Source organism: Pseudophryne corroboree, chromosome 8, assembly GCF_028390025.1.
Source record: "Pseudophryne corroboree isolate aPseCor3 chromosome 8, aPseCor3.hap2, whole genome shotgun sequence".
Lineage (NCBI taxonomy): Eukaryota > Metazoa > Chordata > Amphibia > Anura > Myobatrachidae > Pseudophryne > Pseudophryne corroboree.
In genome coordinates, this window is record NC_086451.1 from 402,386,876 (window position 1) to 402,402,946 (window position 16,071).

The following is a 16,071-nucleotide window of genomic DNA, read 5'->3' on the forward strand; positions in this document are numbered from 1 at the left end:
TGACACTGCAGTGCCACTCCTAGATGGGCCAGGTGTTTGTGTCGGCCACTAGGGTCGCTTAGCTTACTCACACAGCTACCTCATTGCACCTCTTTTTTTCTTCTTTGCGTCATGTGCTGTTTGGGGAGTGTTTTTTGGAAGGGCCATCCTGCGTGACACTGCAGTGACACTCCTAGATGGGCCAGGTGTTTGTGTCGGCCACTAGGGTCGCTTAGCTTACTCACACAGTTACCTCATTGCGCCTCTTTTTGTCTTCTTTGCGCCATGTGCTGTTTGGGGAGTGTTTTTTGGAAGGGCCATCCTGCGTGACACTGCAGTGCCACTCCTAGATGGGCCAGGTGTTTGTGTCGGCCACTAGGGTCGCTTAGCTTACTCACACAGCTACCTCGGTGCGCCTCTTTTTTTCTTCTTTGCGTCATGTGCTGTTTGGGGAGTGTTTTTTGGAAGGGCCATCCTGCGTGACACTGCAGTGCCACTCCTAGATGGGCCAGGTGTTTGTGTCGGCCACTAGGGTCGCTTAGCTTACTCACACAGCTACCTCATTGCGCCTATTTTTTTCTTCTTTGCGTCATGTGCTGTTTGGGGAGTGTTTTTTGGAAGGGCCATCCTGCGTGACACTGCAGTGCCACTCCTAGATGGGCCAGGTGTTTGTGTCGGCCACTAGGGTCGCTTAGCTTACTCACACAGCTACCTCATTGCGCCTCTTTTTTTCTTCTTTGCGTCATGTGCTGTTTGGGGAGTGTTTTTTGGAAGGGCCATCCTGCGTGACACTGCAGTGCCACTCCTAGATGGGCCAGGTGTTTGTGTCGGCCACTAGGGTCGCTTAGCTTACTCACACAGCTACCTCATTGCGCCTCTTTTTTTTCTTCTTTGCGTCATGTGCTGTTTGGGGAGTATTTTTTGGAAGGGCCATCCTGCGTGACACTGCAGTGCCACTCCTAGATGGGCCAGGTGTTTGTGTCGGCCACTAGGGTCGCTTAGCTTACTCACACAGCTACCTCATTGCGCCTCTTTTTTTCTTCTTTGCGTCATGTGCTGTTTGGGGAGTGTTTTTTGGAAGGGCCATCCTGCGTGACACTGCAGTGCCACTCCTAGATGGGCCAGGTGTTTGTGTCAGCCACTAGGGTCGCTTAGCTTACTCACACAGCTACCTCATTGCGCCTCTTTTTTTCTTCTTTGCGTCATGTGCTGTTTGGGGAGTAATTTTTGGAAGGGCCATCCTGCGTGACACTGCAGTGCCACTCCTAGATGGGCCAGGTGTTTGTGTCGGCCACTAGGGTCGCTTAGCTTACTCACACAGCTACCTCATTGCGCCTCTTTTTTTCTTTGCGTCATGTGCTGTTTGGGGAGTGTTTTTTGGAAGGGCCATCCTGCGTGACACTGCAGTGCCACTCCTAGATGGGCCAGGTGTTTGTGTCGGCCACTAGGGTCGCTTAGCTTACTCACACAGCTACCTCATTGCGCCTCTTTTTTTCTTCTTTGCGTCATGTGCTGTTTGGGGAGTGTTTTTTGGAAGGGCCATCCTGCGTGACACTGCAGTGCCACTCCTAGATGGGCCAGGTGTTTGTGTCGGCCACTAGGGTCGCTTAGCTTACTCACACAGCTACCTCATTGCTCCTCTTTTTTTTCTTCTTTGCATCATGTGCTGTTTGGGGAGTATTTTTTGGAAGGGCCATCCTGCGTGACACTGCAGTGCCACTCCTAGATGGGCCAGGTGTTTGTGTCGGCCACTAGGGTCGCTTAGCTTACTCACACAGCTACCTCATTGCGCCTCTTTTTTTCTTTGCGTCATGTGCTGTTTGGGGAGTGTTTTTTGGAAGGGCCATCCTGCGTGACACTGCAGTGCCACTCCTAGATGGGCCAGGTGTTTGTGTCAGCCACTAGGGTCGCTTAGCTTACTCACACAGCTACCTCATTGCGCCTCTTTTTTTCTTCTTTGCGTCATGTGCTGTTTGGGGAGTGTTTTTTGGAAGGGCCATCCTGCGTGACACTGCAGTGCCACTCCTAGATGGGCCAGGTGTTTGTGTCGGCCACTAGGGTCGCTTAGCTTACTCACACAGCTACCTCATTGCGCCTCTTTTTTTCTTCTTTGCATCATGTGCTGTTTGGGGAGTGTTTTTTGGAAGGGCCATCCTGCGTGACACTGCAGTGCCACTCCTAGATGGGCCAGGTGTTTGTGTCGGCCACTAGGGTCGCTTAGCTTACTCACACAGCTACCTCATTGCGCCTCTTTTTTTTCTTCTTTGCGTCATGTGCTGTTTGGGGAGTATTTTTTGGAAGGGCCATCCTGCGTGACACTGCAGTGCCACTCCTAGATGGGCCAGGTGTTTGTGTCGGCCACTAGGGTCGCTTAGCTTACTCACACAGCTACCTCATTGCACCTCTTTTTTTCTTCTTTGCGTCATGTGCTGTTTGGGGAGTGTTTTTTGGAAGGGCCATCCTGCGTGACACTGCAGTGCCACTCCTAGATGGGCCAGGTGTTTGTGTCGGCCACTAGGGTCGCTTAGCTTACTCACACAGTTACCTCATTGCGCCTCTTTTTGTCTTCTTTGCGCCATGTGCTGTTTGGGGAGTGTTTTTTGGAAGGGCCATCCTGCGTGACACTGCAGTGCCACTCCTAGATGGGCCAGGTGTTTGTGTCGGCCACTAGGGTCGCTTAGCTTACTCACACAGCTACCTCGGTGCGCCTCTTTTTTTCTTCTTTGCGTCATGTGCTGTTTGGGGAGTGTTTTTTGGAAGGGCCATCCTGCGTGACACTGCAGTGCCACTCCTAGATGGGCCAGGTGTTTGTGTCGGCCACTAGGGTCGCTTAGCTTACTCACACAGCTACCTCATTGCGCCTCTTTTTTTCTTCTTTGCGTCATGTGCTGTTTGGGGAGTGTTTTTTGGAAGGGCCATCCTGCGTGACACTGCAGTGCCACTCCTAGATGGGCCAGGTGTTTGTGTCGGCCACTAGGGTCGCTTAGCTTACTCACACAGCTACCTCATTGCGCCTCTTTTTTTCTTCTTTGCGTCATGTGCTGTTTGGGGAGTGTTTTTTGGAAGGGCCATCCTGCGTGACACTGCAGTGCCACTCCTAGATGGGCCAGGTGTTTGTGTCGGCCACTAGGGTCGCTTAGCTTACTCACACAGCTACCTCATTGCGCCTCTTTTTTTTCTTCTTTGCGTCATGTGCTGTTTGGGGAGTATTTTTTGGAAGGGCCATCCTGCGTGACACTGCAGTGCCACTCCTAGATGGGCCAGGTGTTTGTGTCGGCCACTAGGGTCGCTTAGCTTACTCACACAGCTACCTCATTGCGCCTCTTTTTTTCTTCTTTGCGTCATGTGCTGTTTGGGGAGTGTTTTTTGGAAGGGCCATCCTGCGTGACACTGCAGTGCCACTCCTAGATGGGCCAGGTGTTTGTGTCAGCCACTAGGGTCGCTTAGCTTACTCACACAGCTACCTCATTGCGCCTCTTTTTTTCTTCTTTGCGTCATGTGCTGTTTGGGGAGTAATTTTTGGAAGGGCCATCCTGCGTGACACTGCAGTGCCACTCCTAGATGGGCCAGGTGTTTGTGTCGGCCACTAGGGTCGCTTAGCTTACTCACACAGCTACCTCATTGCGCCTCTTTTTTTCTTTGCGTCATGTGCTGTTTGGGGAGTGTTTTTTGGAAGGGCCATCCTGCGTGACACTGCAGTGCCACTCCTAGATGGGCCAGGTGTTTGTGTCGGCCACTAGGGTCGCTTAGCTTACTCACACAGCTACCTCATTGCGCCTCTTTTTTTCTTTGCGTCATGTGCTGTTTGGGGAGTGTTTTTTGGAAGGGCCATCCTGCGTGACACTGCAGTGCCACTCCTAGATGGGCCAGGTGTTTGTGTCGGCCACTAGGGTCGCTTAGCTTAGTCATCCAGCGACCTCGGTGCAAATTTTAGGACTAAAAATAATATTGTGAGGTGTGAGGTGTTCAGAATATACTGAAAATGAGTGGAAATTATGGTTTTTGAGGTTAATAATACTTTGGGATCAAAATGACCCCCAAATTCTATGATTTAAGCTTTTTTTTAGGGTTTTTTGAAAAAAACACCCGAATCTAAAACACACCCGAATCCGACAATAAAAAATCGGTGAGGTTTTGCCAAAACGCGGTCGAACCCAAAACACGGCCGCGGAACCGAACCCAAAACCAAAACACAAAACCCGAAAAATTTCAAGTGCACATCTCTACTATTAATATGTCTCACAGGGGCACACTTTGTTTATATAAACTGATAGAAAAATGGATAAGGTATTACAATTTGTTTGTAAGATAGGATAAAACTTAACTTTTAATGTTGTACACAGACGTAAGAATGATAAAAATATTGCTGTATGTCAGCAGTATATGTTAAAACAAGTATTAAACAACAAAAATTCAATGACGATGAAGTAATATGTAACTCACTTGTATAAAGAGGATGACAGAAAGTTTATCTGTACACCCACTGGTTTGTAAGCGAGTATTGATGTTTGACGTTTGTCAGAAGCGAAAATATATCACAAATAGTCCATAGTAGAACCTTTGCAAGTACAGTGAAATAAAGACTATAGTGAGAGCACATGCTCAGATACATCACAATTACTCCACAAACATGCAACCTGAATTCTTGGTGTGGAGATTACAGTGGGAAATAGTGACAGTAATGCCCCTGTGCTGAATCATACAGAGCATATAGACTAGAGCAGGCATGTCCAAACTGCGGCCCTCCAGCTGTTGTGAAACTACATATCCCAGCATGCCCTGACACAGTTTTCTGTCAGAGAATGCAAAAGTTGTGTCAGGGCATGCTGGGATGTGTTGTTTCTCAACAGCTGGAGGGCCGCAGTTTGGACATGCCTGGACTAGAGGATTCCAGCACACAAACTGCCTGGACGGTTATCCATCTGTTGCTGACAAGTGCAGTAATGATCACCAAAATGAGTTAGTGAATATAATGCAAAAATGCTGATTCATTACAGCTACCTATAACTTCACATAGAATACAGTACAATGACTAATGAGAATTCATATAGATTACAGCACAAAAACTGCAAGAGCAGCTGTCCATCTGTTCTATAACTTCACATAGAATACAGTACAATGGCTGATAAGAATTCACATAGATACAAAAAACTGCAAGAGCAGCTATCCATTTGTTGCAAGAAGATGCATTGGTATTCCACTGATTATCCCATGAATGAATGGTTAAATATGTTGCAAAAATTGCTGACCCATATAATCATATGAAAAAATTCATCTGGAATCCAGCATATCAAGAGCAGCTGTTTTGTTTAGACAAAGAAATATTATATTGAATAATTGTCTCAAATAAGAGAGACAGACTGTCTATAGAGAAACAATAATGAAAATGTTATTAAACAAAGCTCTCCTGCAGTCAGGATACAGATGATCAAATAGTTGCCACACTGGTTTTAGAATTAATAAGCAGCTGATAAATTATTCCCTGCATTGGGTAATTATCATGTATATATATATAGTATACAGGGAATTAATTAATTTACAGCTGATATGTGGTTTCCCTGCACTGGGTAAATACTCTGTGTGTATGCAGGTACCATGGAAACCATTAGACAGGTGTTGTACCCTGCACAGTGGTTGCTAGTGAAACAGACCTGTCTTGTGCCGTTTAAACAGTGTGGATGAAAATTCTCCCCTGTACCCATGCTGGGTGCACAGGGAGGTGACCTGACCAGGGAGCTATGTCCGCTGCATGGAGCGGTAATATACTTGCAGCGATGCTGGAGAGGAGTAGAGGGAACCCCCGGATTGGTCTTGGACTGATAAATGCACGCATCCCTGGGGGTCAGCGCTCGTCCGCATGTATTAGCTCTAGAATTACCACAGTTATCCAAGTAATGGGGTCGAGCGATCAAAGGAACCATAACTGATTTAATGAGCCATTCGCAGTTTCACTGTACCGGCCGTGTGTACTTACACGTGCATGGCTTAATCTTTGAGACAAGCATATGGTACTGACAGGATCAACATTTTCATTATTGTTTCTCTATAGACAGTCTGTCTCTCTTATTTGAGACACATATTCAATATAATATTTATTTGTCTAAACAAACCAACAGCTGCTCTTTATATGCTGGATTCCAGATGAATTTTTTCATATGATTATATGGGTCAGCAATTTTTGCAACATATTTAACCATTCATTCATGGGATAATCAGTGGAATACCAATGCATCTTCTTGCAACAAATGGATAGCTGCTCTTGCAGTTTTTTGTATCTACAGTATCTGAGCAATGTGCTCTCACTATAGTCTTTATTTCACTGTACTTGCAAAGGTTCTACTATGGACTATTTGTGATATATTTTACATGTGCTCTTACTATAATCCCAGTGTGGGAAATTTTCCAGGGGAGAGAAATTAACCTCTCCGTTTCTCTTAGACCCCCTTATCCATTCACAATTAATTTTGGGGGCGACCTATTGGCCTGTGACTAATGTCAGTCTTCGGACTATGTTTTCTTAATTTTCTTAATTTGCTACATTAGTGGCCATCGTCTATGCTGATAGGTATTTTCTTGACTCTCTACAGTCATACCATGCTGGACATGCCCGATCTCGCCTGATCTTGGAAGCCAAGCAGCATTGGGCCTGGTCAGTACCAGAAAGGGTGACCCTCTGGGAATACCGGGTACTGTAGCATTAAGGAACATACCTCCCGCTGATCAGCAAATTTCATCATAGTTAATCTTGCAATTCATTCACCCTAGCTGACCTATCCTATAGGAGTCCTGATTCACAAAAGCCGGTTTTCTATTATCTCTCTTATGAATATACAAGTGTATATGAAATCATAATTTCATAGAGATAACAGGAATATTTAATATTTTCGCTTCTGACAAACGGCAAACATCAATACTCGCTTACAAACCAGTGGGTGTACAGATAAACTTTCTGTCATCCTCTTTATACAAGTGAGTTACATATTACTTCATCGTCATTGAATTTTTGTTGTTTAATACTTGTTTTAACATATACTGCTGACACACAGCAATATTTTTATCATTCTTTCGTCTGTGTACAACATTAAAAGTTACGTTTTATCCTATTTTACACACAAATTGTAATACCTTATCCATTTTTCTATCAGTTGATATAAACAAAGTGTGCCCCTGTGAGACATATTAATAGTCCCCCTTTTTTTGCCTCTTTGCAAAACAACCCTTTAATAGTTTGTTTCTGAACTAATGTCTGGGAGCACCACCAACCTTGTTCTACTTCAAAAGCCTTAATAGGCGAAGTCGGTAGCTTTATGTTGGTTGATATTTTTGTTATATATGATATATACAAATTGAATTACAATTATTGTACAATCAGGACCAGTGCAGATCCCTAAAACCCCCACCCAATACAGCCGGCAATAGCCAAACACTGCCGTGAATAAATACAAATCGTAAAAAAAAGCAGTTTTAAAATAGACCTGCTTTTTTTTACCGTGTTCTGATAGGCATGCACGGATCCGTGAGATACGTGCATGTTTATCAGTGGTAAGGGGTGGGAAAGTGTTAAATTTTATTTAAAAAAATGCGTGGGGTCCCCTTCCGAAGCCAAACCAGCCTCGGGCTCTTTGAGCCGGTCCTGGTTGACAAAATATGGGGAAAAAATGACAGGGGTTCCCCCATATTTAATCAACCAGCACCAGGCTCTGCGCCTGGTCCTGGTGCAAAAAATACGGGGGACAAAAAGTGTAGGGGTCCCCTGTATTTTTTGAACCAGCACCGGGCTCCACTAGTCAGAGACATAATGCCACAGCCGGGGGACACTTTTATCTAAGTCCCTGCGGCCCTGGCATTAAATCACTAACTAGTCACCCCTGGCCGGGGTACCCTGGAGGAGTGGGGACCCCTTAAATCAAGGGGTCCCCCCCGCAAGCCACCCAAGGGCCAGGGGTGAAGCCCGAGGCTGTCCCCCCCATCCAAGGGCGGCGGATGGGGGGCTGATAGCCAAGTGTAAAAAATCAGAATATTGTTTTTAGTAGCAGTACTACAAATCCCAGCAAGCCTCTCCTGCAAGCTGGTACTTGGAGAACCACAAGTACCAGCATGCAGTGGAAAACCGGGCCTGCTAGTACCTGTAGTACTACTACTAAAAAAATACCCAACAAAAAACAGGACACACACACCGTGACAGTAAAAGTTTATTACATACATGCACACCTCCATACATACATACTTACCTATGTTCACACGAGGCTCGGTCCTCTTCTCCATGTAGAATCCTTGGGGTACCTGTGAAAAAATTTATACTCACATAATCCAGTGTATCTTGTGTTGTCTTTATAATTCATGTACTTGGCAAAAAAACAAACCGGAAAACCGACCATGCACTGAAAATGGGTCCCATGTTTACACATGGGACCCCTTTCCCCGACTGCCGGGACCCCCCCTGACTCCTGTCAAAGAGGGTCCCTTCAGCCAATCAGGGAGCGCCACGTCGTGGCACTCTCCTGATCGGCTGTGTGCTCCTGTACTGACAGTCAGGCAGCGCACGGCAGAGATACAATGAAGAGCCTATGTGCTCCATTGTATCCAATGGTGGGAACTTTGCGGTCAGCGGTGAGGTTACTTTCGGTCAATATATATATATATATATATATATATATATATATATATATATAGTGCAAAGAATTCACAGCGCTTCACTTTTTCACATTTTGTTATGTTACAGCCTTATTCCAAAATTGTATAAATGCATTTTTTCATTCAGAATTCTACACACGATACCCCTTTATGACAACGTGAAAAATGTTTTTTTTTTTTAGATTTTTGCTAATTTATTACAAATGAAAAACTAAGAAATCACATGTACGTATGTATTAACAGCCTTTGCTCAATACTTTGTTGATGCACCTATGGCAGCAATTACAGCCTCAAGTCTTTTTGAATATGATGCCACAAGCTTGCACACCTATCTTTGGCCAGTTTCTCCCATTCCTCTTTGCAGCACCTCTCAAGCTCCATCAGGTTGGATGGGAAGCGTCAATGCACAGCCATTTTCAGATCTCTTCAGAGATGTTCAATCGGATTCAAGTCTGGGCTCTGGCTGGGCCACTCAAGGACATTCACCGAGTTGTCCTGAAGCCACTCCTTTGATATCTTGGCTGTGTGCTTAGGGTTGTTGTCATGCTGAAAGATGAACCGTTGCCCCAGTCTGAGGTCAAGAGTGCTCTGGAGCAGGTTTTCTTCCAGGATGCCTCTGTACATTGCTGTATTCATCTTTCCCTCTATCCTGACTAGTCTATCAGTTTCTGCCGCTGAAAAACATCCCCACAGCATGATGCTGCCACCACCATGCTTCACTGTAGGGATGGTATTGGCCTGGTGATGAGCGGTGCCTGGTTTCCTCAAAACATGACGCCTGGCATTCACGCCAAAGAGTTCAATCTTTGTCTCATCAGACCCGAGAATTTTGTTTCTCATGGTCTGATAGTCCTTCAGTTGCATTTTGGCAAACTCCAGGCGGGCTGCCATGTGCTTGTTACTAAGGAGGGGCTTCTGTCTACCATACAGGCCTGATTGGTGGATTGCTACAGAGATGGTTGCCCTTCTGGAAGGTTATCCTCTCTCCACAGAGGAATGCTGTAGCTCTGACAGAGTGACCATCAGGTTCTTGGTCACCTCACTGCCTAGGGCCCTTCTCCCCCGATCGCTCAGTTTAAACAGCTGGCCAGCTCTAGGAAGAGTCCTGGTGGTTCCGATCCATTTACAGATGATGGAGGCCACTGTGCTCATTGGGACTTTCAAAGCAGCAGATATCTTTCTGTACCCTTCCCCAGATTTGTACCTCGATGCAATCCTGTCTCGGAGGTCTACAGACAATTCCTTTGACTTCATGCTTGGTTTGTGCTCAGACATGCACTGTCAAGTGTGGGACCTTATATAGACAGTCCAATTAACTGAATTTACCACAGGTGTACTCCACTTAAGCTGTAGGAACATCTCAAGGATGATCGTGGAAACAGGATGCACCTGAGCTAAATTTTGAGCTTCACAGCAAAGGCTGTGAATACTTATGTACATGTGATTTCTTACTTTTTTATTTTTAATAAATTTGTAAAAATCTCGAAAAAACTTTTTTTACGTTGTCATTATGGGGTAATGGGGCTAATTCAGACCTGATCGCTAGGCTGCGTTTTCGTACAGCCTATGATCAGGTCTGAACTGCGCATGCGTATGCACCGCACTGTGCAGGTGTGTCGGTCCGCAGTGACGGGGATCGCTGGGCAGCGACGGGATGGTGCAAAAAAAGCGATCGCACAGGCGATCGCAAGGTGACTGACAGTAAGAGGGCGTTTGTGGGTGGCAACTGATCGTTTTCAGGTAGTGTTTGGAAAAATGCAGGCGTGTCAACTCGCTTGCAGGGCGGGTGTCTGACGTCAATTCTGGTCCCGGACAGGCTGAAGTAATCGCAGCGGCTGACTAAGTCCTGGGCTGTGCACAATTTCTGTTTGTACAGTTCTGCTACACATGCGTTTGCACACTTGCACAGCTAAAATACAATCCGCCTGTAGGCGGCGACTATCTGATCGCAGCAATGCAAAAATCACCTACTAGCGATCAGGTCTGAATTAGGGCCATTGTGTGTAGAATTGTGAGGGAAAAAATGAATTTATTCCATTTTGGAATAAGGCTGTAACATAACAAAATGTGGAAAAAGTGAAGCGCTGTGAATACTTTCCAGATGCACTGTATAACAAAAGTTTAGTCAAAAATATTCTTTAAAAGTGAAATAATCATCTTATCTGTGCCTCATTCTGACCCATAGCTATCTCCAGCCATGAAGTACTTGCCGCAGTGATGTTATGTTTAAACAGACAATAAAAAAATATTTTTCAAGCTTATTCTCATAGAACAGACTGTATTATAATATTTATGGTTTTTCATGCATCTCAGTTATTTACAAAAATGCTTACTAAACAGAATGTCTAGAGATGTTATTAACTTGCATCATTATTTTATTTAAATACACACTTTTAATGGTTATATTCATTTAACGTTTGTTTTATACAGTATTTATAAATATGTAGATAATTATTTCTGCTCTATCAATTTATAGCCACTGTACAAGCTGCTTTTGCGCACCCAGCACTCTTCGTTTATAATTTGCAATATTGATTGTCAAATGTAACCCATACTTGCCTACCTGACCCTCTCCATGAGTGAGAAAATGCTCTGTTCCTGGACTTTCCTGGTAATGTATGATTGCCATCACCTGTGGTGAGCTAGTTAATTGATAAGAAAGGTGTTTCACCACAGGTGATGGCAATCATACATTACCAGGAAAGTCCAGGAACAGAGCATTTTCTCCCTCATGGAGAGGGTCAGGTAGGCAAGTATGACGTAACCTTCATAGAATAACAACCATTTGCATAAACTTGTTATGTATGATGATCATTAAATATTTAATTAAAGTTTTCTGCACTTTTTTTTTTTGGATGGTGATAAAATATCAGCTTTTATTTATTATGCTGGAGCAGTACACATATCCATTGTCCCCATGGTTTTATACACTTACGTTCTCACTGTGCGTATAACTACTGGCACTCCTTATTTACAAAGTGCAGCTGTGTAATGTTAAACACAGAAGAGATTCCAGAAATCTTTCCTCTGACAACTGTTACTAGGCAGTGACCTCACATAAACTCAACCCATTCATTATGATCACGTGCTGTTTGGAATCTTGTTCAGTGCCAGAACTTTTTATCACAAATAAAGGAAGAGGAACAGAGTCTGTAATTGTGCTGTGTTCATAATGGCGCTGAACATAGCAGGGACCCTTCTCCTGGCTGCTGGGGTCACTCTCCTGATTTACTTCATTAAATGGTGGAAAAATATAAAGCAGAGGAACCTGCCCCCGGGGCCCACACCTCTGCCCCTGCTGGGGAATATCATGCAGATTAGCAACTCAGAAATACCACAATGTTTGATGAAGGTAAGCTGGGGCATTTACACCTTCATTATTGTAATATGACAGATTGTGTAGTTTTCTATCTCTCTCCCCTCATGCTAAAATGTATTTCCTCTATATGTAAGTACAGTATATGTAATAAAATGTACTGTAAATACAATTATAGTTTGAAAATACAGATTAGAAACCCCACTGCATCTAGACAATAAGCATGTGTTGTGAATTGTGCTGTTTTCATAGGCAAATGCGGGGGGGGGGGGGGGTGTTCCGGTTGCCCAGAAACCCCCCTCCTCTTGGCAAGTGGCTCAAATTATGAAAATGGCAACGGTATATAAATAATATGATTACTAGTGCTGCCAACATAACATGCAGTTTAAGGGACAGAGCAGAGCTTCTTATAACAAGTTTGCTGTGTGTGTGGATCTGAGCCCTCAATCACTTCACTGGACCATAGAATAGCTTCCAGGAAGAAGAGACAGGAGCCTACCATGAGGTGGGAGAATGTGTGTTTAGAAATTGCAGTACTGGTTCTATTATGTTTATGTATTTATTATGGTATATTTAATCTTTTCCTGACCACTTATTTATATTATTTAAATGTTTCATGCAGCCTATACTATAGTGTTAAATATTAATACTGTATTCCATCCAGTGCATAAAATGACCAATGTTTACATTAAAGTCCAGGGTCATTACTAGGTTCTTTTACTGCTCCCCAGACTCCTGCACTTGCTCCAATGTTCCGCAGAGTGGGGAGATTGTGTACTGCATTTGGAAACCCCCCTCTAGAAATCCTGCATTTGCCACTGGTTTTAAACAAACGTACTTCATCTATAGATAGAAAGAAATGAATTACTGACACTCATTAGGAGGAACAATTTGTCTAAAAAAACAAACAAACCGAATTATATTTATTTAAAATAGCACATGGCGTGAAGTGAGAGACTGCTCTGCCACATCCTGTCACCCTCCTTGCCAAGCTCCACTTCCCCATCCACTTGCTTCCTACCACCCCCGTCATCTGTGTTATATTATTGATTGATTGATTGATTGATAATTTATTAATAGTTTCTTAAGGGCCCCATACACTACCATGATATGTCTAAAGCTGATGTTGGAGGTGATATTCCTTGAACTGCCCGGCAGTTTCCCGGGCGGCAGGATCGCATACGATACATCGCATGCGGTCCTTTTGCATACGATGTATCGTATGCGATCCCAGCCATGCCTGCGGGGTCGGACATGATCGTTAGTGCAGCACATTCAATCTAGGGGATCCGATCCGATGTTCACAGGAACACGCATCGGATCGGATCGGAAACACCTCCAAAATGCCCGATTTCACCCGATATATTGGTCCGAATGCCCGAAATTGGATGAAATCGTGCATTATCGTTCTAGTATATGGGGCCCTTTATATAGCGCAGCCTATTCTGTTGCAATTGGAACAACAGTAATAGTACAAAACTGGGTAAAAACAGACAGACATAGAGGTGGGTAGGACCTGCTCGCAAGCTTCCAATCTATAGGGAAAATTAGCCCTGTTAGCGCTCATGAGCAGGGCCTTCTCTTACTTGCATCTCATGTCCTCATGAAGAGGTTTTGGGCCCGATTCATTTCAGTGATTGCCTCTGAATTAGGCCCTTTGTTATATTCTGCTTTGTCTCCTCTAATTGTTATTATCTTATGTCTCATCTTGTTTTGAGTGTTTACAGAAGCAATTGTCTGCTTTTGCTGCTACACATATTTATGTGTATGCTGTAACTGGTATGTTTCTATCTTAACTTGTTCTGTGTATTGCTGTCTGTCACCTTGGAATCTGTGGTGCCTCATAAATAAGTGTTGATGATGATAATTAATTTACTCCAATGATAACCTATAAAATGGCATTTAAGGAAATATATGACTGCTCCAAATTGTATTTATAGATTGTAAGCTTTCAATTAGGGCCCCCTTAGTCCTTGGTCTGTCACATTTTATTACCATCAATTCTAAAGTGTAAAAGAATATGCCAGCGCTATATTAGTAAAAGTTATAATAATGCATCTCCACAGTTGACAAAGAAGTATGGACCTGTGTTTACTATCTACCTGGGCTTTAAACGCTGTCTTGTTCTGATTGGCTACGAAGCTGTGACTGAAGCGCTGGTTGACCACGGCGATGTGTTTAGTGACAGAGGAGAGATAGAAGCAACTGATCTGTTCTTTAAGGATTATGGTAAGCTATTTAAAAACATATATATAAAAACTAAACTACAGTACAATATTATGTTTAATTCATATACTGTATATCAGGGCTGGCCAAACCGGTCCTCGAGATCTACCAACAGTTCATGTTTTCCAGGCCTCCTGGAGATCTGTAGAATTGTCAGTTAGGAATGAATGCAGCACATCTTAATTAGTAATGACTACACCTCTGCTCTAGCTAGGTGGACTGGAAAATGTGAACCGTTGGTAGATCTTGAGGACTGGTTTGGCCAGCCCTGCTGTATATGATGTCACTTTCATTTAATTTCAATTAATATGTAGATCCAAATAAATCTTGATAAAGAAATCAAACTTAAATATTAATCACATGTGTCTGTCTATATAGTCTACTGCTCCAATTTCAATATTACAGTCTGTTAAATTCTTTGAACCAACTTCCGCTCCAAACCACATCTAAGTTTCTCTTGTTACAGGCAGCTCAACTTATGCCACATACAGATGTGTTCCCATACACTATTGCCGTAGTCACGCCAAACAGCTCTACCTGTCGTGTCAGGTCCCGTGCAACGCAGCTTGCACTGAACATCTTTTTCGCTGTGCATCTTTGTCATATTAATTAAACATTGGATGCAACAAAATGACAACTATCCTGCACTGATTAATTTAATATGCGACACTGGGATGGGTTTGTGTGGCCCGACCGCCGCTCACCATACCGACACCGGGATCCTGGCTTTTAGATGCCCGGCGGGTGGGGGAGAGCGCAACGACGCCCCTTGCGGGTGGCAATAGTCCCTGTTAGTCAGCATGCTGACTGTCAGGATTGTGAGGAGCTGCGATCCTGGCGTCTTTATTGTGACCGCCGGTCACATAACTACATCCCGCGACACTTGCACATATGTGTTTCTGTACATGAAGTGCTATGATGCAGTGGTTGCAGGTTTTCACGCCAAGGTCCACTGTGCTTCATCTGTGACTTTAGGTGTTATTCAGGTTTGTTAGCAAACCAAAAAAGCACACTAATGGGCAAAACCATGTTGCACTGCAGGGGGGGGCAGATGTAACATGTACAGAGAAATTTAGATTTGGGTGGATTATATTGTTTCTGTGCAGGGTAAATACTGGCTGCTTTATTTTTACACAGCAATTTAGATTTCAGTTTGAACACACCCCACCCAAATCTAACTCTCTCTGCACATGTTACATCTGCCCCACCTACAGTGCAGCATGGTTTTGCCCATTAGTGTGCTTTTTGGTTTCCTAATAAACCTTAATAAGGCCCTTTGTACATATTTAAAACTAATTCCTGTGCGATTAAAGTCTCAGCCCGGGTCTCTGGTACAGATTAAGTGGTGTCTCCTTGTGTCTGCAGTGCGAATAAGATGCAAGTTTAAAGAAAAAGTCACTAGTATGGACACCGCTTTTGTGGAAATTAAATATTAGCAGTAGTATGGTGTGTTCAACAGTATTAAACGATTCAAAGAGGAGGACATGAATATATGCTGCTATATTGGGAGACCACCAGTTCAGGGCAGCAGAAGTTAGCGATTAGGGAAGGAAGGGTAACAAGTGAGGCAGAAAAGAGAACATGGGCCCTCATTCCGAGTTGTTCGCTCAGTCTTTTTCATCGCATCGCAGTGAAAATCCGCTTAGTACGCATGCGCAAAGTTCGCACTGCGACTGCGCCAAGTAACTTTACTATGAAGAAAGTATTTTTACTCACGGCTTTTTCATCGCTCCGGCGAACGTAATGTGATTGACAGGAAATGGGTGTTACTGGGCGGAAACACGGCGTTTTAGGGGCATGTGACTGAAAACGCTACCGTTTCCGGAAAAAACGCAGGAGTGGCCGGAAAAACGGTGGGAGTGCCTGGGCGAACGCTGGGTGTGTTTGTGACGTCAACCAGGAACGAGAAGCACAGA

At 44.1% G+C, this 16,071-nt stretch overlaps 1 protein-coding gene and 1 pseudogene across 2 annotated transcripts in view; both read left to right on the top strand.

Annotated features, from left to right (window-relative positions):
* The window catches only part of LOC134949305 (cytochrome P450 2C18-like), a 117,388-nt gene that overhangs the window by 21,099 nt on the left and 80,218 nt on the right, over positions 1-16,071 (top strand). Inside the window, exons 1-2 of one of the 2 annotated variants that reach the window (XM_063937802.1) lie at positions 11,728-11,965; positions 13,996-14,158. In XM_063937802.1, the coding sequence (XP_063793872.1) occupies positions 11,786-11,965; positions 13,996-14,158 (343 nt within the window). In that variant the 5' untranslated portion in view covers positions 11,728-11,785. Of the gene's footprint in view, positions 1-11,727; positions 11,966-13,995; positions 14,159-16,071 lie in introns of those variants that run through there. The other variant, XM_063937803.1, reaches the window with a different exon arrangement.
* On the top strand, positions 6,559-6,677 carry LOC134950185 (5S ribosomal RNA; annotated as a pseudogene).